Here is a 25,575-nt window from a genome sequence, read left to right on the forward strand (position 1 = left end):
AGGTGAGCCCTGTTGCTGGCCTGGGGGCTGGACCTGGGGAGCACCTCTCAGGAGGAGGGGGGGCTGTGGCGCCTGGGAGCGGGTCAGGGCGCAGCAGTCCCCGGACCCCCTGGGGGACAGCAGAGGTGGTGGCCTGGCCTGCCGAGAAGCTGGCCGGAACCTGGGTGAGGGCGAAGCGGTGGACCCGCTGGGCCGGCCCCTCCCCTGCTCCCCCCGCCCCCGCCCCGCCGGCCTCCGCCGCCTCCCCGCCCTCCCCCTCCCCTTCCCCCTCCCCCGCCGGGGGCGGGGCGGCTGCTCCCGCGCGCTCCGGCCCCTCCTCGGCCACACAAAGGCCCGTCTCCATGGCAGCCGCGCGGGCCGGAGCGCAGCGCCGATCGCGGCCCGGGCGCCATCGAGCCTCGGCGGCGGACGTGCAGGTACCGCGACGCGGGTGCGGGGCAAGCGGGGGCCTCGCCGTGGGCGCCGCCCGGTCCCAGTCGGTGCTCCGTGGCGCGGGGACCCGGGGCCGCTGCCGCCCCGCGGACGCGATCGGGCCTCGGCCGTCCGTGCGCCCCGGGCTCCGAGGTGGCCGGCGAGGCCCGGCGCCGGGCGGGGGGAGGTTCCCGGGGAGCCCCGCGCGCAGCGCCCTAAGGACCCCTCGCCCTCCCGCCCCTCCCTCCCCTCCCTCCGCGCTCACGCTCCCGCCTGCGCGGACCGGGCCGTGGCCGGGTACAGTCTCCCGGTCGCCGGAGCTCGGCCCCCGCCCAGCCGCCCCCGCCGCAGCCGCGGTTCCGGGGAGGCTGGACCCGCTGCCCTGCGCCTCCGCAGCCGCCCGGGGGCTCCGGTGGGGACCACCCTGCGCGCCCCGGGCTGTGCGGGGCCCAGAAGGTGGGACTAGGGCAGCTGGTGTCGCAGCCCGGCCTGCCTGCCTGTCCTCGGGGCCTGCGGAGGCCGCCCGGGTCTGCTGACCGGTTAGGGCTCGGGTCGTTCTGGAGCCCAGGAAGCCCCAGAACCGCGTGGTCCAGGCACCTACCCCGGCCCTGAGCGTTCGCTCCCCCTCCGCCTGGGCGGGGTTCCTCCTGCGGGAAGTCCTCCTGGACGGCCCTTCCCACTCCTCCATGCTCAGGCTGATTAGCAGATTTCTGGGGTCCCGAAACTCGAGCCCCGAGCTTCCTGCCACGTCGCTAAAGCCGCTGTTCCTAACAAGTTGGAAAAGGAAAGAAAGGGTCTATTTGTGCCCCCCCATGGTGTGTGCGGGGTCAGGACTGGGGGCAAAGCTGGGCCCCCAAACCAGAGGCGTGTTCTGGGGCCTGGAGGGGTTTCTGGGCTGTGCCTGCGCAGGGAGCCCCTGAGGCCTCCCCCAGCCCAGTGCTGGGCCCCGTGGAGGCCGGGGGAGCAGCAAGGTGGAGGGCGCTGCGGGACCCCAGCCTGCAGCCCACACGCTCCCCTGGTGGGGCCTGCACACCAGTCTGGGAGTCGGGTGGAGCGGCTGGTGGAGAGCCCGTCCCCCGGCCCGAGGTGAGGGTCCTTGGCTGACCCTGCTCGGTGTTTTTGTGTTGTCTCAGCTTTTAGGAACTCCCAGAGAAGATAAAGGACAAACAGGTGGGCTCCACAGATCTGAGCCCCCCACCTCTTGCCAGATCGCTACGGCGAAGGGGGGAGCACCTCGGTGTTTGGGGTGGGCCTCTCAGGAGGCCTGAGGTCTGGCCAGGGGTTCCTTGCTCCAGGAGAGGAGGGAAGTGACTGAGAAAAACAAGGGTTTGGAATGTGAGTCCCCCCTCCTCCGCCGGCTGCCTGCCAAAAAGGAATTATTTTGGATTATCCAGCCGTGTCCAGCCACCCAAGGGGGGGAGGCTGCAGCCCTGGGAGAGGCATCCACTTCCGGGGCTGAGGGCTGAGAGCACCGGGAGGGAGGGATGGGCAAGTCTGGGCAGCTCTGCCACCCGAGGCTGCTCAGACCAGTCGGAGGCGGGGTGGGAGGGAGGGGATGCGTCACCCTTGGGTTGGAGGTTAGAGGCTGCCCCAGCAGGCCTGCCTGGTGGCCTGGAGTGGACCCAGGCCCCTCCAGGGGGGCCACGGGGCTGGAGGGGCTCCAGGTCCTGTCCTCAGGGCGGGGCGGGGGGAGGCCCAGGCTGGGGACCCTTTCAGCCCCAGCACACGTAGCTTGAAGGCCTGGGAAGGCCCGGGACGCTGCGGGTTCAAGTTCAGGGACACACCTTGGCGAGTTACTCACACCTGATGCTTCCCAGGGATGACAGGGAACAGGTAGGGGCGGGACTTAGATTGCTCCAGGCGAGACCCCTACCCCAGCCACTGAGGGCCGCACAGACCCCCCAAGCCTCTGACCGCCCAGCCCACACCCGCGGGTTCCCAGGGGAACCGACCAAAGGCATTCGTGGGTCTCCGTCCGGGAAGCGGCCGCCACTGGGTGGGCTCCCAGGGTCTGTGCCTGAGCCTGCCCCGAGCCTGTGCCTGGTGCCTGGCAGCCCAGCAGGAACTGTCCCGGGGCTGGCAGCTTGGGCGGTGCGGGGAGCCCGGGGTCCTGGCCCTTGCCCAGGCGGGTGGAGCGGAAGAGATTGGATTGGAAAGCGCTGCGGGGGGGCTGGAGGCCTGGAGAGGGCTCCAGATGGCCTCGGCCCACCCCTCACAAGAGGGCACCCCAGGCCTCAGGCCACTGCGGGCGCCTGCGCCCTGGCCCCAGAACCCAAGAGCCCCGGGACGTTGGGCGGGGGCAGGGGTGCGCTGGTGGGGAGAGGCCATGGGGTCCAGCACCCTTCCTCAGAGCCCCTTCTCTGACCCAGGCAGGGCCACCCTGACGTGCCAGCAAGGGCTGCAGCCATGGTCGTCCGGCCTTGCGGCGCTGGGGGCGGGTGGGGGTGTGTGTGAGCGTTTTTTCCCCTGTTGAGGAGCCTCCTGGGTCACCCCCCTGCCTTGGACACGGGTGTGGGTCTGGGGGAGGCTGAGGCCAGCGGATCCGACCAGAACCCACGCCTGAGTCTGGCCCTGTGGAGGGGCTGGGGGGGGGGGGGACCTGCTTCCCTGGGGCGAGGGCCTGGGCCAGGGCTGGGGCTGGGCAGAGGTCTGTCCAGAGCCTCCTGGGTGTTTGTGTTTGGGGTGGGGCTGAGGGTGGGGTGGGGTGGGGCCACCTGTGGCTAATTGTCTTTGGACTCAAATTACAGGCTGAGACTGGGATCTGGGGCGTGTGATCAGCTGGGGGAGCGGGGACAGCTGGGGGGGTGGCGCGCTTCTGGTTCCCCCACCCCACCCCACACGCCCTTCCCCTCCTGGTTTCACATCTCCTGACGGGCGCCTGCTTCCCTCTGCCTCGAGGGCAGGAGGACCTTGGTCCCCTCAGCTGCCCAGGCCTCCCTGCCCAGCCCTGAGTCAGGCCACTGTCCTGCCTGAAGGCCACCCACGTGGGTCTCCGCTCGTCTGCTCCGTGCATGATTCACAAAGTCATGACAGTGGCTGGACCCAGGGCCCCTGAGGAGCCTGCCGTGGCCAAGGACGGTGACCAGGCTGCTCACAGGGACACGGGCAGGGCTGGCCCACACCTGGAGCTGGCCGTCTGTGTCCCGCTTCGTCTCTCTCAGGGGTCTCTGCACCCCCCCACATCCCAGCACCCCTTTCACGCAGAGACGGGGCCACGATGCAGTGTGGCTGGTGGCTACGCTCCCACCCCCCAAGTGTTTGGGAGCAGCGTGCTGGGCGTGCGAGGGTCCCCCGGGCTGGGATGGGGTATCTGGGGACAGGGCGTGGCCGGCGTCCACACCCTGGTCTCCAGGCCCTGGGATGGCATGACTTTGAATCTGGCAGTGCTGGGAGAGTCCTGGCCCCGGGGCCACGGCGAGGGAGAGGAAGTCTTCGGGGAGCAGCCTGCATTCTGCCCGCAGCCCTGCCCCGACAGATCGCTGCTGCACCGAGACTGAAGCCTGGGGTGGTGCCCGCTGGCCCGCAGGTCCCACGTGAGGCCCAGGATGGACAGGCCCAGTGGGGAGCTCAGATCTCTGCCCAACGCTGCCTGGCTGCGCGCCCTTGCCAGGAAAAGCGAGAGAGAAAACTGTTGGGCGGGGCATGTGCCCCCAGGGCAGTTCTGGCTGACCCTCGAGTCCCGGTCCCTGTCCCCTGAGCCTGCACTCCATGGGCCCAGTCCGCAGCGACCCTGAGCTGGCTGCTGGAGGCTGAGGGCGCGCTGAGGTCCCAAGAGGCCCCAGCGGGCAGCATGGGGGACAGGGTGCTGTCCCCGCCTGCTGTGCCCCCACCCCCACCCTTGCTCTGGGGGCCTGGGTCTGTCCTAGGCTGCAGGGAAGCCTGTGGCACTTGCGGTCCAGGGGCCCCGGAGTGGCAGCCTGGTAAGACAGGGGACCTCGCCACGCGGGCCTGGCTGTAGAGAGGTGGGGACTCTGGGCTGCACGTGGATCCTAGGCTCCCACCCCCGCCGCAGGCTGTCCGCAGAGCCTGAGGCCTTGGTGAAGAAGGCACAGCGGGGGGTCCTGCGTGGTCCACCTGCCCCCCCCCCCAGCCCGCTTCGGAGTTGCCGCCCCTGATGGGGGAGCCGCCCTGAGGGACCTCAGGAGCCATCAGGGATGGGAGACCAAGGGGAGGGAGGGGCGCTGGGACTTCAGGGAGCTGGGCCTCATCCCCGTGCCTCCCAGGGAGGCCAGCGCCCACCTCCGCCCCAAGAGCGCAGCCACCCTGGTGCCTCCCCAGCACCTGCCTCACGTCGCAGGCAGCTCCCCTCCAGCTGAGCGGGGCCTTTCCTCGCTTGGGCTCCCGGTCCCTCTTCCCTCCCCAAACTCTGGGTTTCCCTTGTGGGTCCCAACTGCCGCCTCACCTTTAGCCTGGCCCAGGCCCCGCCCAACACCCCAAGCCCTGTGCGTCTGGCGGGGCCCCCAACCTGGCCTCTACTGGACACCTGGTTGGCAGCAGGCGGCCTGCGTACGGGCCCTGCCCCTCCACCCTGCCAGCACCAGGGTGGCCCCAGCACTGGGTACCCCAGGCTCCTCCCCACTGCTGTTTGTCCTGGGGACGCACTGGGCGCCGGCAGGGTCCCTCGTGGGCATCCCAGACGAGTGTGCCTGCACGTGTGCGGTCACGTGAGCGAGAGGTGGCTGGTGTGGCGGCTTGGCACGGTGCCCTGGGCTAATTGTGGGGTTCGGGAGTGATAGAGGAGGTGGGGCTGGGGTGACCGCCGAGGCACTGACAGACTTGATGGGGAGATTACAGGCCTTGCTTACTCCTCACTCTCGCGGCCGCCCCCCGTCCGCCCCCCCCCGCCCCCCCACCCCCACTCCCGGCCCAGGAAAGGGGCTGGGGGGGGGCTGCTCTGCGCCCCGCAGCTGCCGTGAGCCTCAGGCTGCCCTGGCCTGTGCGCAGCCAGCTGTGAGGTGAGCCTGGGAGGGCAAATGCATGGGAGCAGTTCAGAGGGGAGCAGCTCTTGGAGGGGCACGGGCAGGGAGGCCCCGCGTTAGAACCAGCGGCTCCACCCCGCCTCCTGCATAGATGTGGGGCACGAAGGGACTGAGCCCCTCACTGGGGGCCCTTCCGTGTCTGGACATCCGTCAGAGCTGCTCTTCCTACCCGTGCAGTGGCTGCATGCCTCATTTGTGCCGTGGACACCCTGTGGGGTCCGACCTCAGGCGGCCCCTCCCCACCTTACCTTCTCCTTCTGTGGCTATCTGACCACAGGCTACCCGCCGGTTATCTCGGGAGGATGTCCACACGCGCGTAAAGGCTAGGCTGCTCCCTGCCATCTGCTGGGGTATTGCCTGAGGCCCTGTGTGCGCGGGGGGGGGGGGGGGGAGATGTGCCCCCCCTGCACACAGCAGCTTCGGTGGCACACAGGAAGCTATCGGGCTTTGGGCCGAGCGATGGGACGGGTCAGCGGGCCACAGGCCGGAGGCTGGTGCAGAGCACGACGCTGTGGGGCTGTGAGCAAGCACTGCTGTCCTAGCAGCGACCTGGGCCCTGGCCGGTGGGCGCATCCTGAAGGGCCTCAGCGTGGGCGGCTGGGGCTCGGAAGGAAGGGGCTGGGTGGTGGTGGGCACCGGCACCGAGTCTAACACAGCCCACGCTGCCCTGAGGGCCTTGGGGGCCAAGGAGGCTGGCGACTGCTGCCTGCACCGAGGGTCTGCGCCCTGTCAGCTACCGGAATTGTTCTCTGGCTTCTCTGGGCCATCGGGCCGCAGGGCTAGGCTGCAGGGAGCCATCTGTGGGCACCTGCAGGGGATGCAGGGCAGGGGCGTAGGGAGGGGCCACAGGGAGCTCTCAGTGGGCACCCACAGGGGATGCAGGGCAGGGGCATGGGGAGGCGCCGCAGGGAGCCGTCCCTGGGCACCTGCAGGGGCCGTAGAGCAGGGGCTGCAGGGCAGGTGCGGGGAGGGAGGGGCTCGAGCACACACAGGCTTTGTTGAACGAGCCCCGGGGACACCTGAGGGCTGGGCTGGACCAGGCGGCCCGCTCACCCCCCTGGGCTGGGCCGCTGAGAAGCCACCGCGGCTGGCTCCGTCGGGTGCTTGCCGTGCTGGGGTCTTGGGCCGTGGGGACTCGCCACGGGGACCCAGAGGCCGGGCTCCCGGAGCCCAGGGCGGCCCCAGGGTGGCAGGTAGGAGCGTCACCGGCGCGAGGGGTCCAGTGGGAGGCTCCGGTGGCGCTGACGCAAGTCTGGGGCTGCGACGTCAGTGTGTCCCTGGAGCCCCGCCCGCCCCGCCCCGCCCCTGCCCTCGGTGCCCAGGCGGCGGGAGCTCGGCCTCGCCGGGGTCCGGATCGCGGGGCGGCGGGGGGCCGGGAGGGGGGGGGGCGGGGTGAGGTGGCGCGGTCCGGACCCACGCACAGGTAGCAGGTGAGCGCGCCCCGCCTTCGTGACCCGCGCCCCATTGTTCCCGCGCCCCTCGGACCCGCTCCCGCTGCCCCCTCTCGCCCCCCCACACCCCCCGCCCGCCCGGGCAGCGCCCCCTTTCGCGCTTGTTTTGGAAACAGCCGAGGCTCGGATTTGCCGGCGATTTGCGGCGCTTCGGCCTGTTTTGTTTCCTCTGATTTGTTTAACGCTCCCCGCTAATTGCAGATTTGCATTTTCGTCGGGAGACTTGAGGCCCGGTCCCCAGGCTACCAGCTGCCGGCGGGGGAGGGGCGGCGCGGGAGGCTGGCTCCCCGCCCGGCGGGGCTCCCCTCGCCCCCCCCCACGCGGCCCCCCACCTGCGCCCACCTGGACCCCCCACCTGACCCTCACCCCCGCCCACACCTGCCTCCTCCACCCCCGCCTGTGCTCCCGGGACCTCTGGGCCCCTCCCCCCCCATCCGGGCCTGGCCAGGGCTGCCCCCAAGCTGGACCCCACCTCCCCGATTACTGTTAACGGGAAGCAGAGAAGAGCGTCCTGGGAAGAAGGGCTGACCCAGCCCTGGGGGCTGGAGGCACCCGCCTCTCGGGTGCCTCCTGTTCACCTTCCTTGGGGTGTGGGGGGTGCAGAACCTGCCCACGCCAGGGCCCTGGGGACCATGGGTTAGAGGGAGATGGCACCCAAGGGAAACCACAGGGACCCATCTGGCAGCTTGCCTGCTTCCTGCTCCGTCTGCCCCGCCTGCCCCGCCTGCGGGAGGAGACAGCCCTGTGTGAGGTTGGGGGTCAGCTGCAGGGCACCTGCTGGTTCCCCAGGCACTGGCTCGGCACAGGTGCACATCCAGCAGCTCCCGGTGCAGATGCGCTCGTGGCAGGCCCGTCGGGGGTGACCCAGACCCTAGAGGACAGGGGACTGTCACACAGGCCAGCTCAGGGTGGCTATCTCAGGATTCCACGGGGCGGAGGGGTGGCAAAGCAGAGGTGGTGATGAGTCCCCCAGAGTGCTGCCTCCCATAGGTACAGCCCTAGGATTTCCATAGGGTTTGCTTACCCTTCTTGGCAGTTCACTGAGATCGATGTTATCACCCCCACTTTACACGGGGAAACTGAGGCACAGGGTGGCCTTGTGAACTACCCACCTGACCAAGATGTTATCACCCCCACTTTACACGGGGAAACTGAGGCACAGGGTGGCCTTGTGAACTACCCCCCTGACCAAGATAGAAAGCGACCAAGCTGGAGTTTGAATCTAAAAGGCTGGCTCAGGGGATGAAGTGTGACACTCCTGATCGGGGTTGTGAGTTCAAGTCCCACGCTGGGTGTAGAGATCAACGTAAAATCTTGGAAACAAAAACAAACAAACAAACAAACAAAAAACAAAAGCCTGGCTCCAGCCATCTACCCTTGAGGCTGTCGCCTGTGGAGCGGGAGCGGTGGGTGTGAGACTATGAGGTGGGGGGCCCGAGGCCTCCGGGGCCTGTGATCGCGGGAGCTGCCTTCTGAGGGAAGTGAAAGTGGCCGTCCCGAGAGCCCATGACACTGGCTGTTGGGGGCGCTGGGGGGCACGGCTGGGGAGTTGGCAGAGGCACCCTGGCGTGGGACGGCTGCCGGGATGGCTGAGGAAGGACGGGCCCAGGCTTCATCCTGTGGGAAGTGTCTGCTGGAGGAGCCTGGTGTTGGTGCACAGGGGGCGTGGGCCGGGGGGGAGGCAGCCACCCTCACCTTTGCTGCAGCGGATGGTTGGACGGACGGACAGACAGACGCCAGACGGGAGGGTGGGCCCTGGAGGCCGTGTGCACCCCGGCTGCTTCCTCGCCAGGCTGCGTCTCCTGACCAGGGGTTTCACCCCTGAGTTTGCCTGTGGGGTGGCCCCAGCTCCTTTGACCAAGGTTGCGCCTCAGCCCTGCCCCTGCCCCTGCCCCTGCCCCGCCCCTGCTGGTCTCCCTCGGATCTGCCCCGGCTCCTGCCCCAGCCTTGCAGGGATTGGGCGAACGGCTCCGTGTTGGCGCGTGCTGCCCCAGACACGCGGGGCCTGTGGCGTGGGCTGGTCCTGGGGCGTGGGGGCTGGGATTAGCCAGAAGAGGTAGTGGCTCTAGGGCCGGGGCTGGCGGTGGGGGGGGGGGGGGGGACGGTGGAGGAAGCACCCGTTAGCGTCCGGTGCTTAAGCCTCTGGGTGCTTAAGCCTCTGCGTTTAGACCATGCGTGAACATGTCCTTGTGAGACTTTTTCCGAAACTGGTAAATGAAGTTCTTTTGCTACTGAGGCCTGGCCTCCCTGCCCCCAGGCTTTACTACTGTTTTCAGTTTGAAAGGCGGCTTCTAGAACTTCTCAGCAGTTAGACCCACAGAGATGCAAGAATCCCGCGCTGCTGCCGGCCGCCACCCCCTGCACGGCCGGCGTGTGTTTTGGGGTCGCCCGGTGGTTGCTGCATCGCCATCGCGGTGTCCGTGGACAGGTGTCCCCTGCGGGGGCGGGGTGGACACGGGAGCAGGGCTGCTGCAGTGACCGGCTGAGCTCTCGTGAATGAATCACTAGTCCCCGGGGAGCTCACGGCTGTCTCCATTTCACAGAGGGGGGAAGTGAGGCAAGTTCACATGGCTTGGGAGTAGAGCTCAGGGTCACCAGTCTGCTTGTTATTCAGAAAGCAACTTATGTTTTAACCAAATACACCTACCTGGCTGAAAAAAGGCACTTGGTGGCCACAGACCAATGACAAAAGGAAGCTGGTCCTTGCCCCCTTTCTCCCATGCTTGTGTTCGGGAAAGGCCACGTGCTGTGCGCGTTGGGGTTGGGGTGCGGACGGGAGGGACCCGGTGGCCCGTGTCTGAGGAAGGGCCGTGCTGGGAGCAGGCTGCAGGGGGCAGAGGAGGTCGGGGGTGTCCCCTTGAGCTGCTCCCCCTCCAGCCATGGAGTGGACGGTTGGAGGCAGGCCAGGCTTGGGGTGACACCGCTGTTGCTCCTTTGCTTCCTAGAGGATCTTGATGCTGGCGCAGGGCGGAGACTGAGCTGGACTCCTGGAGGCTCGGTGAGTGGAGGCTGGACCCCACCTGGGGAAGGCAGAGGGGGCTGCTGCCCCATGGCGAGGCTAGAGGAGGCCTCCCCTGCCGCGGGTGGTGGGTGACCTTGAGCTCTGGTCCGGCTGGGCCCTGGGGCGCACGGGGGGCTCCGTCGGCTAAGCTGGGGGTCCTGGGATCGAGCCCCGCATTGGGCTCCACGCCTGGCCTGGAGTCCACTTGAGATTCTCTCCCCCACCCTCCCTGTGCGTGTGGCCTGTGTCTCTGTCTCTCTGTGTCTCTCTCCCTCTGCCCTGGCCCTGGGGGCTGCCAGCAGCCCTCCCACCTCCCGTCCCCCCTTCCCCGAGGCCCTGCTCTCCTTGGGAGGGTGGGCTCTGTCGGGAGGGTGGGCTCCACTGACACTGGCTGACACTGGCAGGCGCCGGGCCCTCAGGCGCCGGGCTCTGGGTCTCAAGGGCTGCGAATGGGCTCGGGGAGGCGAGCCTGCCCAGACGTTTTTCTGGGCCAGCAACGAGCCGGAGTTTGTGCAACTTTTTGGAAGTGCACCTCTGGACCGCAGCCAGGAAGAAGGCCGCTGATGCCCTTGAGGAAATCCCCGCCAGCCGCGGTGAGCCAGGGGTCCTGGGGCTGCCTTCAAAACAGGAAGCGCCCGTTCCAGGAACAGTAGGAACACTAGGGGCAGGAAGCTTTGCCGGCTGTGCCTGGCGCCTCTAACAGGCTTGAGCTCCTGGTCAGGTGGGTCACCTGAGGCTTTGTTTGCCCAGGAAGGGGGGAGGGAGCCGCTGCCTCTGACCTAGGGCCCTCCTGCCACGCTGGGTGATCTGGGCTCTCGCGCACGGTGCGGGGTGAGTTCCGAACGCTGGGATTTAAGCCTCAGGGTGGCCGCCACCCGGAGGGGCCCTGGGCAGGATCTGGTCCAGCTCGAGCAGTGATGCTGCCCCAGACCCGGGGCCCTGGGGGGACCGCGCTGGCCTCCCCGCTGAAGGACTAGTGACACGGATGTTAACCGGAGGAAGACCAGAAGACCGCAGCTTTCTTTTTAAGCACTGTGACCCGTCTGCCTCTTGGGTCCCCCCCAAGGCTGTGAGTTAGCAGGGCTGGGGGAGGCTCAGAGCTGGAGCGGCCCCAAGAGTTCCCCACCTGCTGTGGGTTCCAGTCCCGGCAGCCTGCAGACCCGCAGAAGGTCCACATGGGGCGGAGGGGAGGCGGGGGTGGGGGTGGGGGGGTGGAATTACTGCTGCCGGGACAGGGAGGGGGACGGGGACTGGGTGGGGGCCGGGGGATGGGGGTCAGGGGACGACTGGGGCACTTGGGACTGTGCCGCCCGCGCGGCCGCCGGCCCCGCCCCTGCGCCCGCCCCCGCCCACCCACGCTCCCTCCCTGGGCCCCGGGAACATTCCATTCATTCCGCGCTCCAGCAGGCGGGTGGGAGCCGCCAGGCCGGGGTCTGGGCCAGGGTCTGCGGCCGCGCGGGGCCGGGTGAGCGGGGTGAGCTGGGTGAGCGGCCGGTGGGGGCGGCCTGGCTGGGGAGGCGAGGGGCCCCGAGGCCCGCCCCTGTCGCCCTGGCCGGCGCCGCCGAGTGGACTTTGGGCCCAGACGCCGCCCTGGGTCACGGGGCGGGGGCTGGACGAGGGGGCGGGCCCACGGCCCTTTCCTTCCCTGGGAGGGACAGGGAGGGAGGAGGCACCGGGAAGTGCCCACGGGTGCCCAGCGCCCGGCTTCCCGGCCTCGGTGTGGAGGGCAGCCTGGGAGTCGGGCTCCTGAAACCTTGCCGGCTGTGACTAAAGGCCTGGCCGTCCCCCAGCCCTGTCACCCCCTCGGGGCCTCCCTGGCTCTCCTCCCGCCTGCGCAGCCTCTGCCCCCGGCAGCCAGGGGCCCTCCTGGGTCCCTGCGGTGTCCCCTTCATGCCTGGGTGGGGGTTCTGTGGCGCTGCAGCCAGGGGGCCGGCAGCACTGCAGGCTGTACTGCAACACACTGCTCCAGGGGGTGAGGAGGGTCGTGGTCCTGAGAACGGAGGGTGGAGGGGGAGACAAGACACAGCCTGGTCAGGGGTGCCTGGTGACCCAAGCAGAGAAGGGAGTCCGGTGCGGAGGTGAAGCCGACTCATGCCAGCAAGCACAGCCCTCCCTGCCCAAAGCCAGCGCTCCGAAGCCTCCTGTGGCCCAGGAGCAGAGCACATGGCTTTCGGCCTTCCTGGAAGAGGGGTTCTCAGGGTAGAGGAGTGGGGGCACATGCAGGGAGGGCAAGGAAGCGCGGGCTGTCTGGGGTCCTCCTTACCCTCCGCTGCCTGGGTCTGGCCCCCTAGGCATCAGGCTGGGTGCAGGGCCCAGCAGAAGATGGATGCCCAGGGGATTCGGACCAGGATGGAGCAGGTCCCGGGGGGACCCCAACCCCCAGCGTGGAGGAGGTCTAGAGGCCGAGCGGCCCTGCTGGGTCTCCCCGGCCCCCGTGCCTGACTTGGGGGGAGAACCACATGTTCACGTTCTCTAACTTGGGGACGTTTTGTCCGCCTTGGCTTCAGCGGCTCAGCCCTCACACACGGACGCCTGGGCCTGCGTATGTGCCTGACCTGGCCCCCCTCGAGGGCTGGCAGCTCCTGGAAACTCCTCCTGGGGTCCTGCCCCCTGGGGTCAGGGCCTGGGGGTCAGCGGGCGGGCTGGCTGGCGTGTTGGATGGGGAGGCAGGGCTGGGCTGTGGTCCGAGTGGCTCTCGTGTGTCCCGGGGCGCCTGGTGGGCTCCGTCGGCGGGAGTGTCAGTGGCAGCATATGACTCTGGATCTCGGGGTTGAGTTCGAGCCCCACGTGGGGAGTAGAGACGACTGAGGAAAGTGGGGGCCTTCAGTTCACACAGCTGGTTCCAGTTCCTTTCCATCTGACGTTCTGGGTCCCTGTGTTTCCTGTGAGGTTGCACCACCTGCCGAGAGTCGGGTGTAGAACAGGTGTGTGGTCAGCGGTTGGCACATCCAGGCCTGTGCCCTCTCGGCCCGGGCCTGTGCACTGGGGCTCATGGTCTGGGTGCCCTCAGATCAGCTGGAGCCCTGGGGTCCTAGGGTGTGGGGAGAGCACACGCGTGAATGCCTGGGGGACCTCCCAAAGGAGGTGCTCTGTTGCCTCGCAGGTGGAGGACCTGGAGGTATGGAGGCCCTGGAGGTGTGTGAGCCCCAGGGGCAGCCACACACACCTGCAGCTCCCGTGGTGGTGGCCAGAGAGTCCATCCCCCGTCGCTAGGTTGGGTTACAGGTTGAGCTTCTCGAGAAGGTCTGGGAGTCAGTCTCCATGGAGAGGAGGGCACCCAGTCCCTTGTGCGGGAGGCAGGGAGGGGCTGGGTCCCCCTGGGGTGGGCTGGAGGCCGGCACCCCCACTGGCCTACTTTCTGGTTCTTGGGGGTGGGGTGTCTGGAGAGGCCCTGGAGGGGCTGCTTCCTCCGTGTGCCTCCTCCTCCGGGCTGGGCTCCCCTGACCCTGCTTTCTTTCCACAGGGAGTGGGGGGCCATGGCTCTGCAGCTCTGGGCGCTGACCCTCCTGGGCCTGGGGGTCACGGGTGCAGGCCTGCGGCCCCGAAAGCTGGACATGTTCCGCAGCGAGACGGAGCTGAACCACCTGGTGGTGGACGAGGCGTCAGGCGTGGTGTACCTGGGGGCGGTGAATGCGCTCTACCAGCTGAGCGCCGAGCTGCAGCTGGAGCAGCAGGCGGCCACCGGCCCGGCCCTGGACAACAAGAAGTGCACGCCGCCCATTGAGCCGAGCCAGTGTCATGAGGCCGTGCAGACGGACAACGTCAACCAGCTCCTGCTGCTTGACCCTCCTGGGAAGCGCCTGGTTGAGTGCGGCAGCCTCTTCAAGGGCATCTGTGCCCTGCGTGCACTCAACAACATCTCCACGCTGCTCTTCTACGAGGACGGTAGTGGCGAGAAGTCCTTCGTGGCCAGCAACGACGAGAGTGTGAGCACGGTGGGGCTGGTGAGTGCCACGAGCCCTGGCGGCGAGCGAGTTCTGTTCGTGGGCAAAGGCAACGGGCCGCACGACAACGGCATCATCGTGAGCACGCGCCTGCTGGACCGGACCGAGGGCAGGGAGGCCTTCGAGGCCTACACAGACCACGCCACCTACAAGGCCGGGTACCTGTCCGCCAACACGCAGCAGTTTGTGGCCGCCTTTGAGGACGGCCTCTACGTCTTCTTCGTCTTCAACCAGCAGGATAAGCACCCGCCGCGGAACCGCACGCTCCTGGCTCGCATGTGCAAGCAGGACCCCTTCTACTACTCCTACCTGGAGCTGGACCTGCAGTGCCGCGACCCCAGCGACCCCCAGGCGCCCCGCTTCAGCACGTGCCTGGCAGCCTCCGTGGCTGGGCCGGGCGCCGGCAGGGTGCTGTACGCCGTGTTCAGCAGGGATGGCCGGAGCGCCGGGGGCCCCCGCGCGGGCCTCTGTCTCTTCCCGCTCGACGAGGTCCACGCCAAGATGGAGGCCAACCGCAACGCCTGCTACACCGGCTCCCGGGAGGCGGGCCGAGACACCTTCTATAAGCCCTTCCACGGCGACATCCAGTGTGGCGGCCACGGAACGGTACGTGGCCTCCGCACCTGCTCCCGTGGGTGTCCGGGCAGCACCAGCTGTGAGGACGCCCTGCGCAGGGGCGAGCTGTCACCAGCCGGGTCCCACTCGCGGGTCGCTCCCTCGGGGGGTCTTGGCTCCCGGGGGCATGTGTGGGGACAGGGCTGGGAGGCCTCAAGCAGGGCGCGGGGCCTATGCCCAGAGCTGATGCCGCGATCCACAGGGCGCCAGTGAGAGCTTCCCGTGCGGCTCGGAGCACCTGCCCTACCCGCTGGGCAGCAGAGACGGACTCACAGCCACGGCCGTGCTGCAGCGCGGCGGCCTGAACCTGACGGCCGTGGTGGTGACCGCCGAGAATGGCCACACGGTCGCCTTCCTGGGCACCTCCGACGGCCGGGTCCTCAAGGTGAGGCCCAGGGCTGCAGCGGGCTGCTCCCGGGGGCCACCTGTGCACGGCCCCATCTTCATGCACGGCCCTCCGCCCGCAGGTGTACCTTGCCCCGGACGGTACCTCTGCGGAGTACGGCTCCATCCTCGTGGAGATCAACAAGAGAATCAAGCGGGACCTGGCACTGTCTGCCAACCTGACCAGTCTCTACGCCATGACCCAGGACAAGGTGGGCCGAGGAGCCCTGGAGGAGGGAGTGTGGGGGGTGGGGCAGCCTCGGTGCCACCCCGAGCCGTGTCTGGCCGCTTCCTGGTCTCGGGCCACAGCGATGCGTCTGCTCTGAGCAGAGGCAGGGGCCCCGACCATGGGGACGTGGGCCAGGCTCCCTCCACTGAGGGGTCTCGAGGTGTGCGGTCGGCCAGGCCCCTTGTTCCCCCGGACGCCCCACAATCCCAGGCACCTCAAGCCGCGGGGCGGTTCAGAGCTGCTGCCCCTGGACCCCAGGCCTCCCGCTGGCGGCAGGTTTTTAAGGCTCAGAGATAAAGGTGGGCCCTCGCCCATGACCCCGAGGGGCCAGTTCCTGTGGCGGCCCGGCTCATGGTGCTGCTGCGCCCAGGTGTTCCGGCTGCCGGTCCAGGAGTGTCACAGCTACCCAAGTTGCCAGCAGTGCCGCAGCTCGCAGGACCCCTACTGCGGCTGGTGCGTTGTTGAGGGACGGTGAGTGCCCAGTGGGGCCGGGGGGCTGGGGGCAGTGGGTGGGCCGGCAGGCGCAGGTCTGAGGCCACCCCTGCCCCTGTAGATGCACCAGGAGGGTCGAGTGCCCTCGGGCAGAGGAGAGCGGCCACTGGCTGTGGAGCCGTGACGAGGCCTGTGTGGCTGTCACCGGAGCGCAGCCCCAGAACATGAGCCGACGGGCGCAGGGCGAGGTGCGTGGTGTGGGCGGCAGGGCTGGGGCTGGGCCCGGGTGGGGCTTCCACTGGTGGAGGCTGTGGACCAGGAGCCTGCCCTCTGTGGGGTTCCCCTGGCCCGCATGACCTGGGACGAGCACGGGGGCCTGTTCCCAGTGAGGAGTTGGGTTCCCCATCCCTGCCCAGGGCTTGGCATGGGCGGAGGGCAGGTGCCCTGGGCGGAGGGCCCCGCTGTGAGCCGCCCGCCCTCCCCAGGTGCAGCTGACCGTCAGCCCCCTCCCAGCCCTGAGCGAGGAGGACGAGCTGCTGTGCCTCTTCGGGAATTTGCCGGCACACGCTGCCCGCGTGGAAGGGGACGTGGTCATCTGCAACTCCCCGCACACCATTCCTCGCACACCAGCCGGCCAAGGTGAGGCCTCCACGCAGCAGGGGGGCTGGGGCAGCCGGGGGGCTGGGGCAGCCAGGGGACGGGGACACGCCTTGCTGCCCACCCGCCTGGTGCCCGCCTGACGCCGTCCCCATTTGCCATCTGCAGACCACGTGGCCGTGAGCATCCAGCTCCGCTTCAGACGCAACAACACCTTCCTCACATCCCACCAGTACCCATTCTACGACTGTCGGGAGGCCATGAGCCTGGCAGAGAACCTGCCGTGAGTGTCCTGCTGGCCCAGGGTGCCCGTTGCCCAGCCCACGCCGTGGCCGGCACCCCTCACTGCCCTCTCCTCCAGGTGCATCTCCTGCACAAGCAACCGCTGGACCTGCCAGTGGGACCTGCGCTACCACGAGTGTCGGGAGGCCTCCCCCAACCCTGAGGACGGCATCGTCCGTGCCCACATGGTGAGTGTCCATGGGCACCAGCTGGGAACCGGGCTGCTGGGTGCTGGCGGGGCAGCCCTTGACCAGCCTTGATCCCTCCAGGAGGACAACTGCCCCCAGTTCCTGAACCCCAGCCCCCTGGTCATCCCCATGAACCACGAGACAGACGTGACCTTCCAGGGCAAGAACCTGGAGACGGTGAAGGTGGGGGCGCTTGTGGGGCCCGGGAGGGGCCATGGGGGCTGCTGGATGGTCTGTAGGGATTGGTCACAGCCCCTTTCTTGCAAAACCAGAGTCAAAGTGCTTGGTGCTCACTCGAGCTTCCCCTGGCTCAGGACCCAGCACTCGAGGGAGGTGCTGCCCACGTGTTTGGGGGCAGAGAAGCCAGTGGGACATGGGGTCATTCAGATGGGCCTTGAATGAAGGCAGAGAGTGGGAGATGGAGTTTTATGGTTTGGGTGTCGGGTGGCTGGGCGGCCGGGATGGGGCCACACCGTGGTGGTGACCGTGGCGGGGATGCCTGGGGGCGGCTGCGCAGTCCTGAGGTAAGGTGGCTGGGGCGACAGGTGTGGGGTGCAGAGAGGTGCCGGTGCTGGGCGGGGGGCGGGATGGGCGTCCAGGCGTCGTCACCACACTTCCTTGCAGGGTTCCTCTCTGCACGTGGGCAGTGACCTGCTCAAGTTTGAGGAGCCAGTGAGCGCCCAGGAACCAGGAACCTTCTTCTTTAGGACCCCAAAGGTACGGCCCCCAGGGCAGGCAGGGGGTGGTACAGAGGGAGTGTGGCCTAGGGTGTCTGCATCCGTGAGGCTCTGGCTTCCTCTCACCTGGAGGCCTTCCCCTGCTACCCCTTGGCTGTGAGGGGACTGCGTGGGCCACTGCGCGCTGGTCACCCCGGGTCTGAGTGGGAGCAGGAAGTACAGGGTGTCCCTGCTCGTCCCCCCAGCTCTCCCACGACACCAACGAGACCCTGCCTTTGCACCTGTACGTCAAGTCCTACGGCAAGAACGTTGACAGCAAGCTCCAAGGTGTGTGGGCAGCTGGGCTGGGGGTGGGGGTGGGGCAGGCGGGGAAGCAGGGCTGGATGGGCAGGGCGGCTCCGCTGACCCCCCTTCCTCGTCCAGTCACCCTGTACAACTGCTCCTTCGGCCGGAGCGACTGCAGCCTGTGCCTGGCTGCCGACCCAGCGTACAAGTGCGTGTGGTGCGCCGGGCAGGGCAGGTGCGTGTACGAGGCTCTGTGCAGCAACACCACCTCTGAGTGCCCACCGCCCGTCATCACCAGGGTGAGCCTCCTGCGCCCGCCCCCGCCGCCCCCCCGCGCAGCCCTGCCCGCCCGAGCTGCTGGGTCAGCTGCACTCTGTCCCTTCCAGATCCATCCTGAGACGGGCCCACTGGGTGGGGGCATTCGAATCACGATCTTGGGGTCCAATTTGGGGGTCACCGCGGATGACGTCAAGAGGGTCACCGTGGCAGGCCAGAACTGCGCCTTTGAGCCAGAGCGCTACTCCGTGTCCACCCGGTGAGTGGACGGCCTGGAGGGCGGGGGGCCGGGTGACCGGGCGGCAGAGGAGGGCGGGTCCAGGCACATGCGGGTGCCCACCGCTGAGCGTCCTCCCGGCTGGTCCCTCACCTAGGATCGTGTGTGCCATTGAGGCTGCGGCGGGGCCCATCACCGGGGGCGTCACGGTGGATGTCAACGGGAAGCTGGGTCACTCACCACCCCATGTCCAGTTCACCTACCAGGTAAGTGACTGGCCTCTGACCATCGAGGGTCGCGTGTGGACTCGGGGCAGGGTCGTGCGTCCACCGCCTGGCCCTGATCTGAGGCGTCTGCCCCTCTTCCAGCAGCCCCAGCCCCTCGGCGTGGACCCAAAACAGGGGCCGCAGGCAGGAGGCACCACACTGACCATCAGCGGCACCCATCTGGACACGGGCTCTGAGGAGGACGTGCGGGTGACCCTCAACGACGTCCCCTGTAAAGTGTGGGTGTCATCTGCGGGCTGCTGAATCTCTGGGGGACGGGGTGGGGGCAGTGGGGCCAACCTGGCCCATTGACCCCAGGGCCGGGGCCGGCACTGATCAGCAGCTCCCACCCCCAGGACACAGTTTGGGGCACAGCTGCAGTGTGTCACCGGCCCACAGTCCGTGCTGGGGGAGCTGCCCCTGGAGATTTACTACGGGGGCTCCCGGGTGCCCAGCCCCGGCGTCCTCTTCACCTACCGCGAGAACCCAGTGCTGCGGGCCTTTGAACCACTGCGAAGCTTCGTCAGGTGCGGCCTCACTCCCCTCCCGGCCAGCCGGGGGCCCCCACCGTGCGCTCACCCCTCTCGGCTACTTCCCAGCCGTCCTCTGCCCACTAGGCTCTGAGAGCACAGTGGGGCTGGTCTGCGCAGCAGGGCAGCCTCCAGGGAACCCCACTGCACCCCCAGATCAGCTCTCCTAGAAGCCCAGATGCCCCCCCACCAACTTCTGACAAGCGATGGCGGTGCTCACAGTCACGGTCGCGGGTGCTCGTGTGCACAGACCCATACCCCAAGTGCAAGGCGGGGTCACAGCTTGGCAGGGCACCCGCTCGGGAGCTAGCTTGCCCAGGTCCATCCTCTCAGGCACTGCCCCCTGTCCGCAGTGGTGGCCGTAGCATCAACGTCACGGGCCAGGGCTTCAGCCTCATCCAGAGATTCGCCATGGTGGTCATAGCCGAGCCCCTGCAGTCCTGGCGGCAGCGGCGGGAGGCCGGGCTCCTGCAGCCCACGACGGTCAGTCCTCGGCACGCGGGCCCCCCGGGAGGTGCGGCAGGGGCCCTGGGCCACAGGGCCTGACGGCCTGGCCTTGGCCTGCAGGTCATGGGCACGGAGTACGTGTTCTACAACGACTCCAAGGTCGTGTTCTCGTCCCCGGCGGTCCCCGAGGAGCCCGAGGCCTACAACCTCACAGCCCTCATCCAGATGGACGGGCACCGTGCCCTGCTCAGGACCGAGGCCGGGGCCTTTGAGTACGTGGCCGACCCCACCTTTGAGAACTTCACGGGGGGCGTCAAGAAGCAGGTCAACAAGCTCATCCATGCCCGGGTGAGGACTGGCCGCTGCCGGGGGTGGGGGTGGGGGCGGGGTGGGCGGTCAGCAGGAGAGGCCGCCCAGGTGTCCCTGACTCCCTCCGGGCCGCGTGCTCCCCCCAGGGCACTAACCTCAACAAGGCAATGACGCTTCACGAGGCCGAGGCCTTTGTTGGTGCCGAACGGTGCATCATGAAGACGCTGACAGAGACGGATCTGTACTGCGAGCCTCCCGAGGTGCAGCCTCCCCCGAAGCGGCGGCAGAAGCGGGACACGACGCATAACCTGCCTGAGTTTATCGTGCGTGTGGTCGTGTGGGCGCTGGGCTGGGGTGGGGGCGTGGGGGTCATGGGGCTCTGTGCCCCAGGGGCAGGGTACGGGTGGGGGTGTGTGTGCCAAGGCCCCAGGGGCAGGGAAGGGCTGGGGGGGTGGTTCTCCATCACAGCCACGTATGCCCCACCTTTGCAGGTGAAATTCGGGTCTCGGGAGTGGGTGCTGGGCCGTGTAGAGTATGACACGAGGGCGAGCGACGTGCCACTCAGCCTCATCCTGCCACTGGTCATCGTGCCCATGGTGGTGGTCATCGCCGTGTCTGTCTACTGCTACTGGTGAGCTCCGTGGCCACACACAGCACCCCACGCAGGCTCTGAGCCAGCGAACGGCCTGACGCAGGCCAGGCCCGGTGACCTCCCTATGCTCCCAGGAGGAAGAGCCAACAGGCGGAGCGCGAATACGAGAAGATCAAGTCCCAGCTGGAGGGCCTGGAGGAGAGCGTGCGGGACCGCTGCAAGAAGGAGTTCACAGGTAGGGCCTCCAGGCAGCCAGGCAGGAGGCTCACTGCTGGGACTGGGGTCTCCGGGGGAGGGCACCTCCTGGGACTGGAAAGCTGGGGACGAAGGCGGGCAGGCGGCAGGCTGCCTCACCCTGGCCTCCCCCCAGACCTGATGATCGAGATGGAGGACCAGACCAACGACGTGCACGAGGCGGGCATCCCGGTGCTGGACTACAAGACCTACACCGACCGTGTCTTCTTCCTGCCCTCGAAGGACGGCGACAAGGACGTGATGATCACGGGCCGACTGGACATCCCCGAGTCGCGGCGGTCTGTGGTGGAGCAGGCCCTGTACCAGTTCTCCAACCTGCTCAACAGCAAGTCCTTTCTGGTCACTGTGAGTGGGGCCGGGGTGGGTGGGGCGGGGCAGGGGGGCAGTGGGGGCAGGGTGTCCGTCGTGGGGAGCCCCCCAGCGCTCTCCCGCTCACTGCCTGCCCCCTGCCGGCCCTGGCAGTTTATCCACACCCTGGAGAGCCAGCGCGAGTTCTCCGCCCGCGCCAAGGTCTACTTCGCGTCCCTGCTGACAGTGGCACTGCACGGGAAGCTGGAGTACTACACGGACATCATGCGCACGCTCTTCCTAGAGCTCATGGAGCAGTACGTGGTGGCCAAGAACCCCAAGCTGATGCTGCGCAGGTGTGTGTGAGGCACCTGCCGTGCCCGGTTCGCCTGCAGACTCAGCCACCGCATGTGGGTGGGGAGGGGGTGGCCGGCCGCGGTGGCGCTGGCAGCATGGGCATCTCCGCTGGTGCCCTTGGCCTCTGCTCTCTGTAGGACGGGGTGGAAGCTGCTGGGGGGTCTAAGCTGGACGTGTGCATTCTGACGGGGCCCTGAGCCTGGTGGGGAGCTGTGGGGCCCAGAGGAGCCACTGGGCCTCAGTACCCCGCTCAACGAACACCTGGTTGCACCCTCAGGTCGGAGACGGTGGTAGAGAGGATGTTGTCCAACTGGATGTCCATCTGCCTGTACCAGTACCTCAAGGTGGGTTCCCGGTGGCCCAGCCAGGGCTGCGGAGGAGTGAGGTGGTTCTCCCCGCCCTCCCCCACACGTCCGCCTGCGTGTGGCATCCCCAGGGGGTTGGGCCCGGCCGGTCCCCGGTGGCTGAACTGCCCTCTGTTGCTCTAGGACAGCGCCGGCGAGCCCCTGTACAAGCTTTTCAAGGCCATCAAGCATCAGGTGGAAAAGGGGCCCGTTGACGCCGTGCAGAAGAAGGCCAAGTACACGCTCAACGATACAGGGCTGCTGGGCGATGATGTGGAGTACGCACCCCTGGTGAGCCCCGGGCCGGGGCGGGCCTTAGACGGGATTCCCCATGTCGCTGGGCTCTAGGCAGCCTCTGTCCTGGGAGCTGGAGGCCATTCAGGGACTCAGGCCCAGCTGAGTCCAGAGAGGGGTTGTGATTCCCCCGCAGCTGTTGGGGCCCAAGGGCGTCTGAAGAGAGACTGTGTGTCCTGGCATCTGGGGCTGCTGCGGGCACACCTGAGAGTCTGCTGACCAGGGTTTGTGGGGACAAGGCCAGGCCAGGCCGCCCCCGGTGCCCTAGGGTCTCAGAGCTGCCCCCATCACCCGACAGCATGGCCACGGGGGGCCAGGGCTGCTCCCACAGGGGTGGGCAGGGAGAGCGAGGCCCCCACGCTGGCTCTTCACTCCGTGTCCTCCCGCAGACAGTGAGCGTGATCGTCCAAGACGAAGGCGCAGATGCCATCCCAGTCAAGGTCCTCAACTGTGACACCATCTCCCAGGTCAAGGAGAAGATCATCGACCAGGTGTACCGCACGCAGCCGTGCTCCCGCTGGCCAAAGGCTGACAGTGTGGTCCTCGGTGAGCAAGGTCCCTGTGTCTCCCGGGGGGGGGGGTCTTGTCCTCGGGCCCCGGGCTGGCCGGCGGTGGAGGGATAGTCAGCGGGAGTTGGGTGCTATGGGGCCGGGCTCCAGGTGTTGGGCTGTGTCCTTCCAGAGTGGCGTCCAGGCTCCACGGCCCAGATCCTGTCAGACCTGGACCTGACCTCCCAGCGGGAGGGCCGGTGGAAGCGCATCAACACCCTGATGCACTACAATGTGAGTGGGGGGTCGGGGCGTGGGGGGCCGCGCGCAGGGTGGGCCTGCCTTCATGACGGCCATGCCCCAGGTCCGGGACGGAGCCACGCTCATCCTGTCCACGGTGGGAGTGTCGCAGCAGCCGGAGGACAGCCAGCCGGACCTGCCCGGGGAGCGTGAGTCCCTCCCTTCAGCCTGTGCTCTCGGCGTGGACTGGCACCTGCTCTGTGCCGCCCTGGCTGGGAGGGGGGTGCCGGGCTCCAGCCTGGTCCTTCACCCCCACCCTGCCCCACCCTACAGGCCACGCCCTCCTGGAGGAGGAGAACCGCGTGTGGCACCTGGTGCGGCCAGCGGACGAGGTAGATGAGGGCAAGTCCAAGCGGGGCAGCGTGAAGGAGAAGGAGCGTACCAAGGCCATCACCGAGATCTACCTGACGCGTCTGCTGTCCGTCAAGGTGGGTGCAGCGGGGGGGTGCTGGCCAGGTGCTGGCCGGGCGCTGGCCGCGCCCCTTCCGTGCTGAGTGCTCCCGCCACCCCGCAGGGCACACTGCAGCAGTTCGTGGACAACTTCTTCCAGAGCGTCCTGGCGCCCGGACACGCGGTGCCACCAGCCGTCAAGTATTTCTTCGACTTCCTGGACGAGCAGGCGGAGAAGCACGACATCAAGGACGAGGACACCATCCACATCTGGAAGACCAACAGGTGGGGGCTCCCCTCCGGCTGCCCGCCCCGCCCCACAGTCCGCAGCCCCTCACTCCCTGTCTCCCTGCCTCAGTTTACCACTCCGGTTCTGGGTGAACATTCTCAAGAACCCGCACTTCATCTTCGACGTGCACGTTCACGAGGTGGTGGACGCCTCCCTGTCGGTCATTGCGCAGACCTTCATGGATGCCTGTACGCGCACCGAGCACAAGCTGAGCCGCGTGAGTGGAGCCTGCAGGCTGGGAGGGCATCTGAGGCTGGGCTCAGGAGGAGGGCCTGGGACCCCCCGCCGACACCCCCTCCTGTCTGTGCCCCCAGGACTCCCCCAGCAACAAGCTGCTCTATGCCAAGGAGATCTCCACCTATAAGAAGATGGTAGAGGAGTGAGTGCCCTCCCCTCTGCCCGACCCTGGCACCCACCCTTGGCCCCTGGGGGTGGCTCCCACCCTGCCTGGGAGGCCTCACCCCTGCCCTAAGCGCACCCCCCTCTCTCCTGCAGTTATTACAAGGGAATCCGACAGATGGTGCAGGTCAGCGACCAGGACATGAACACACACTTGGCAGAGATTTCGCGGGTGAGAGAAGATGCGGGATGGACCCCAGCTGCCCCTGCCCCAAAGCCTGCAGGCTGGGTGCCCCCCAGTGGGGCAGGGACTGTGCTCTGGAGGGGGGCGGGGTGCAGTGGTGCCTACAGGAGAGAAGTGGGTGGGGCAGATGATGGGCCGGCAGGCGTGGGCCCCGTGCGCCCTGGGTAGGGGTTTGTGAGTGGTGCTGTGCTGGCCCTGCCTGCCGTGTCGGTGTGTCTGGGGGAGTGTGTGTCAGTGGCCAGCCCACAGCTGGAAACCTTCTATGTGTCTGCCCTCCCCCCGCCCCGGGTCACACGCTCACACCCCCACCCAGGCGCACACAGACTCCCTGAACACCCTTGTGGCCCTGCACCAGCTCTACCAGTACACGCAGAAGTACTACGACGAGGTAAGGGCCATCCTCCCAGGGGTGGCGGCGCCCGGGCCATGGGTCCCCGCCGCGATCTGACGTGAGCCCCCCTCAGATCATCAACGCCCTGGAGGAGGATCCCGCCGCGCAGAAGATGCAGCTGGCCTTTCGCCTCCAGCAGATCGCGGCTGCGCTGGAGAACAAAGTCACAGACCTTTGACCTCCGACCTCTGCCACCAAGGTCTCTGGGCACAGGTGCGTGATGCCCCGTGTCAGTCACGGGGCGGCCCCTGAAGACGAGGCCAAGTGGCGAGGCCCTTACCTTTCACCAGCAGAGCAAGAGCCCCGGGGCATGTGGAAGACGCCCCCGGGGGAGCCCTCGCCTCGGTGTCTGGTGTGTGTAGCATCTTTCTCAGCAATACTGCCGGGCGCCCGCCAGCACCAGCCCCTCCTGCAGAACCAGCACCAGGTGTTCTGTGTCACACCAAGTGATTCGCAAACGTGCCTTACGCCCTGGAGCCGCGCTGGGTCGCTGGGGGCAGTTGGGCCTCCGCTCCCCCTCCCTGAGCACCAGCAGCCTCCTCGCATCCTGGGTTTGGCGTCTTTGGGTGAGGTCTGAGTGCCTGTGGCCCCCAGGGCCCGGCACCCAGACTGTGTCTGTCTGTCCCACTGGGATGGAAGGAGAGAAGCGGTACGAAGCCTTCCTGACCTCACCCAGCCAGCCCTGTGGGGCGCTGGCACCCCGGGTGGACTCTGCACCACGGGCCTTACCTCACAGGTCAAGCTGGACGTCAGACGTCGAGGCCCAGGCGGCCAGAGGGGACCCAGCAGGCGGAGGGTCTGTTTCAGCCTGTCTGACAGGCCGTCCTGGAGGCCGGGCCCAGGTCTGGGGTCCGGGAGCAGCTCCGCCAGGACCGCCCTCGCCCCCACCCCCTTTTGTAAATCTTGTTAATTGTAAATCAAATATAGCTGTGTTTTTCACTCTGCTGGTTGGCTGGGTTCCTCCTGGCGCCGGGTCACGTGTGCGTCCCAGGCCAGACACGGTTGCAGGGTGTCCCCCTTGGGGCTCCCCGGCGCGCAGGGGAGTGTTGAGCTGTTCCTCTGGCCCAGGGCGGAGTAGCTGAGGCTCCAGGGACAGCCTGGTGGGGACAGCCTGGCATTCCTGCACCACCACCACCACCCCCCTCTGAGCCCTGGGGGGGGGGGCGCGGGGGATGGGGATCCGGCGCCATCTGGTGGCATCCACCTGGGCTCAGGGGCTGCAGCTGATGGCGGTGGGCATGGCTTGGGCCTCCCGCTGGACCTCGAACCCCAGACGGGTCTCCTCTCCTGAGATGGGGGTACCTCGCAGGCCTGGTCCAGCCAGCACACGCTCAGTGAGTCATCGCTGTGTGCAGACCCCACCAGAGAGCGGGGGGCCCTGGGAGGCAGCCCTGTGTCCCCGCTGCTCCGGCTGTGGGGCCATCTGGGGCAGCTCCAGGACGACTCGGGGCTGCAGTAAGGCTGATGGCCGGGGAAGGAGCGCG

The 25,575-nt window shown here is 68.0% G+C and overlaps 1 protein-coding gene across 18 annotated transcripts; it reads left to right on the plus strand.

Annotated features, from left to right (window-relative positions):
- Positions 1-275: 275 nt before the first annotated feature.
- PLXNB2 (plexin B2) lies at positions 276-25,035 on the plus strand. Of its 18 annotated transcripts, XM_072742239.1 has the most exons (40): positions 283-416; positions 9,787-9,839; positions 12,670-12,766; positions 12,946-13,085; positions 13,306-14,392; positions 14,604-14,786; positions 14,869-14,997; positions 15,385-15,485; positions 15,568-15,694; positions 15,932-16,085; positions 16,212-16,326; positions 16,405-16,513; positions 16,595-16,696; positions 17,138-17,230; positions 17,436-17,517; positions 17,614-17,774; positions 17,862-18,010; positions 18,126-18,234; positions 18,337-18,473; positions 18,591-18,761; positions 19,118-19,247; positions 19,332-19,559; positions 19,667-19,843; positions 20,012-20,151; positions 20,247-20,347; positions 20,483-20,712; positions 20,830-21,011; positions 21,290-21,356; positions 21,501-21,647; positions 22,040-22,196; positions 22,332-22,432; positions 22,503-22,587; positions 22,712-22,866; positions 22,953-23,113; positions 23,187-23,334; positions 23,432-23,496; positions 23,613-23,688; positions 24,014-24,088; positions 24,165-24,304; positions 24,385-25,035. In XM_072742239.1, the coding sequence occupies exons 5-39, from the start codon at positions 13,319-13,321 to the stop codon at positions 24,267-24,269; spliced, it is 5,526 nt and encodes a 1,841-aa protein (XP_072598340.1). In that variant the 5' UTR covers positions 283-416; positions 9,787-9,839; positions 12,670-12,766; positions 12,946-13,085; positions 13,306-13,318; the 3' UTR covers positions 24,270-24,304; positions 24,385-25,035. The 18 variants fall into 18 exon arrangements, with proteins under 18 accessions (XP_072598327.1, XP_072598328.1, XP_072598338.1 ...); XM_072742237.1 differs by lacking the exon at positions 12,946-13,085 and having other exon boundaries at positions 281-416; XM_072742229.1 differs by having other exon boundaries at positions 24,165-25,035.
- Positions 25,036-25,575: the final 540 nt, after the last annotated feature.

This window comes from Vulpes vulpes, chromosome 16 (genome assembly GCF_048418805.1).
Source record: "Vulpes vulpes isolate BD-2025 chromosome 16, VulVul3, whole genome shotgun sequence".
NCBI lineage: Eukaryota > Metazoa > Chordata > Mammalia > Carnivora > Canidae > Vulpes > Vulpes vulpes.

Coding starts and splice junctions, on each gene's coding strand:
- PLXNB2 (XM_072742226.1), top strand. CDS start 13,319: ATGGCTCTGCAGCTCTGGGCGCTGACCCTCCTGGGCCTGGGGGTCACG. Junction 16,514..16,594: donor GCATCGTCCGTGCCCACATG/GTGAGTGTCCAT, acceptor TGATCCCTCCAG/GAGGACAACTGCCCCCAGTT. Junction 21,357..21,500: donor GCCTGTACCAGTACCTCAAG/GTGGGTTCCCGG, acceptor CTGTTGCTCTAG/GACAGCGCCGGCGAGCCCCT.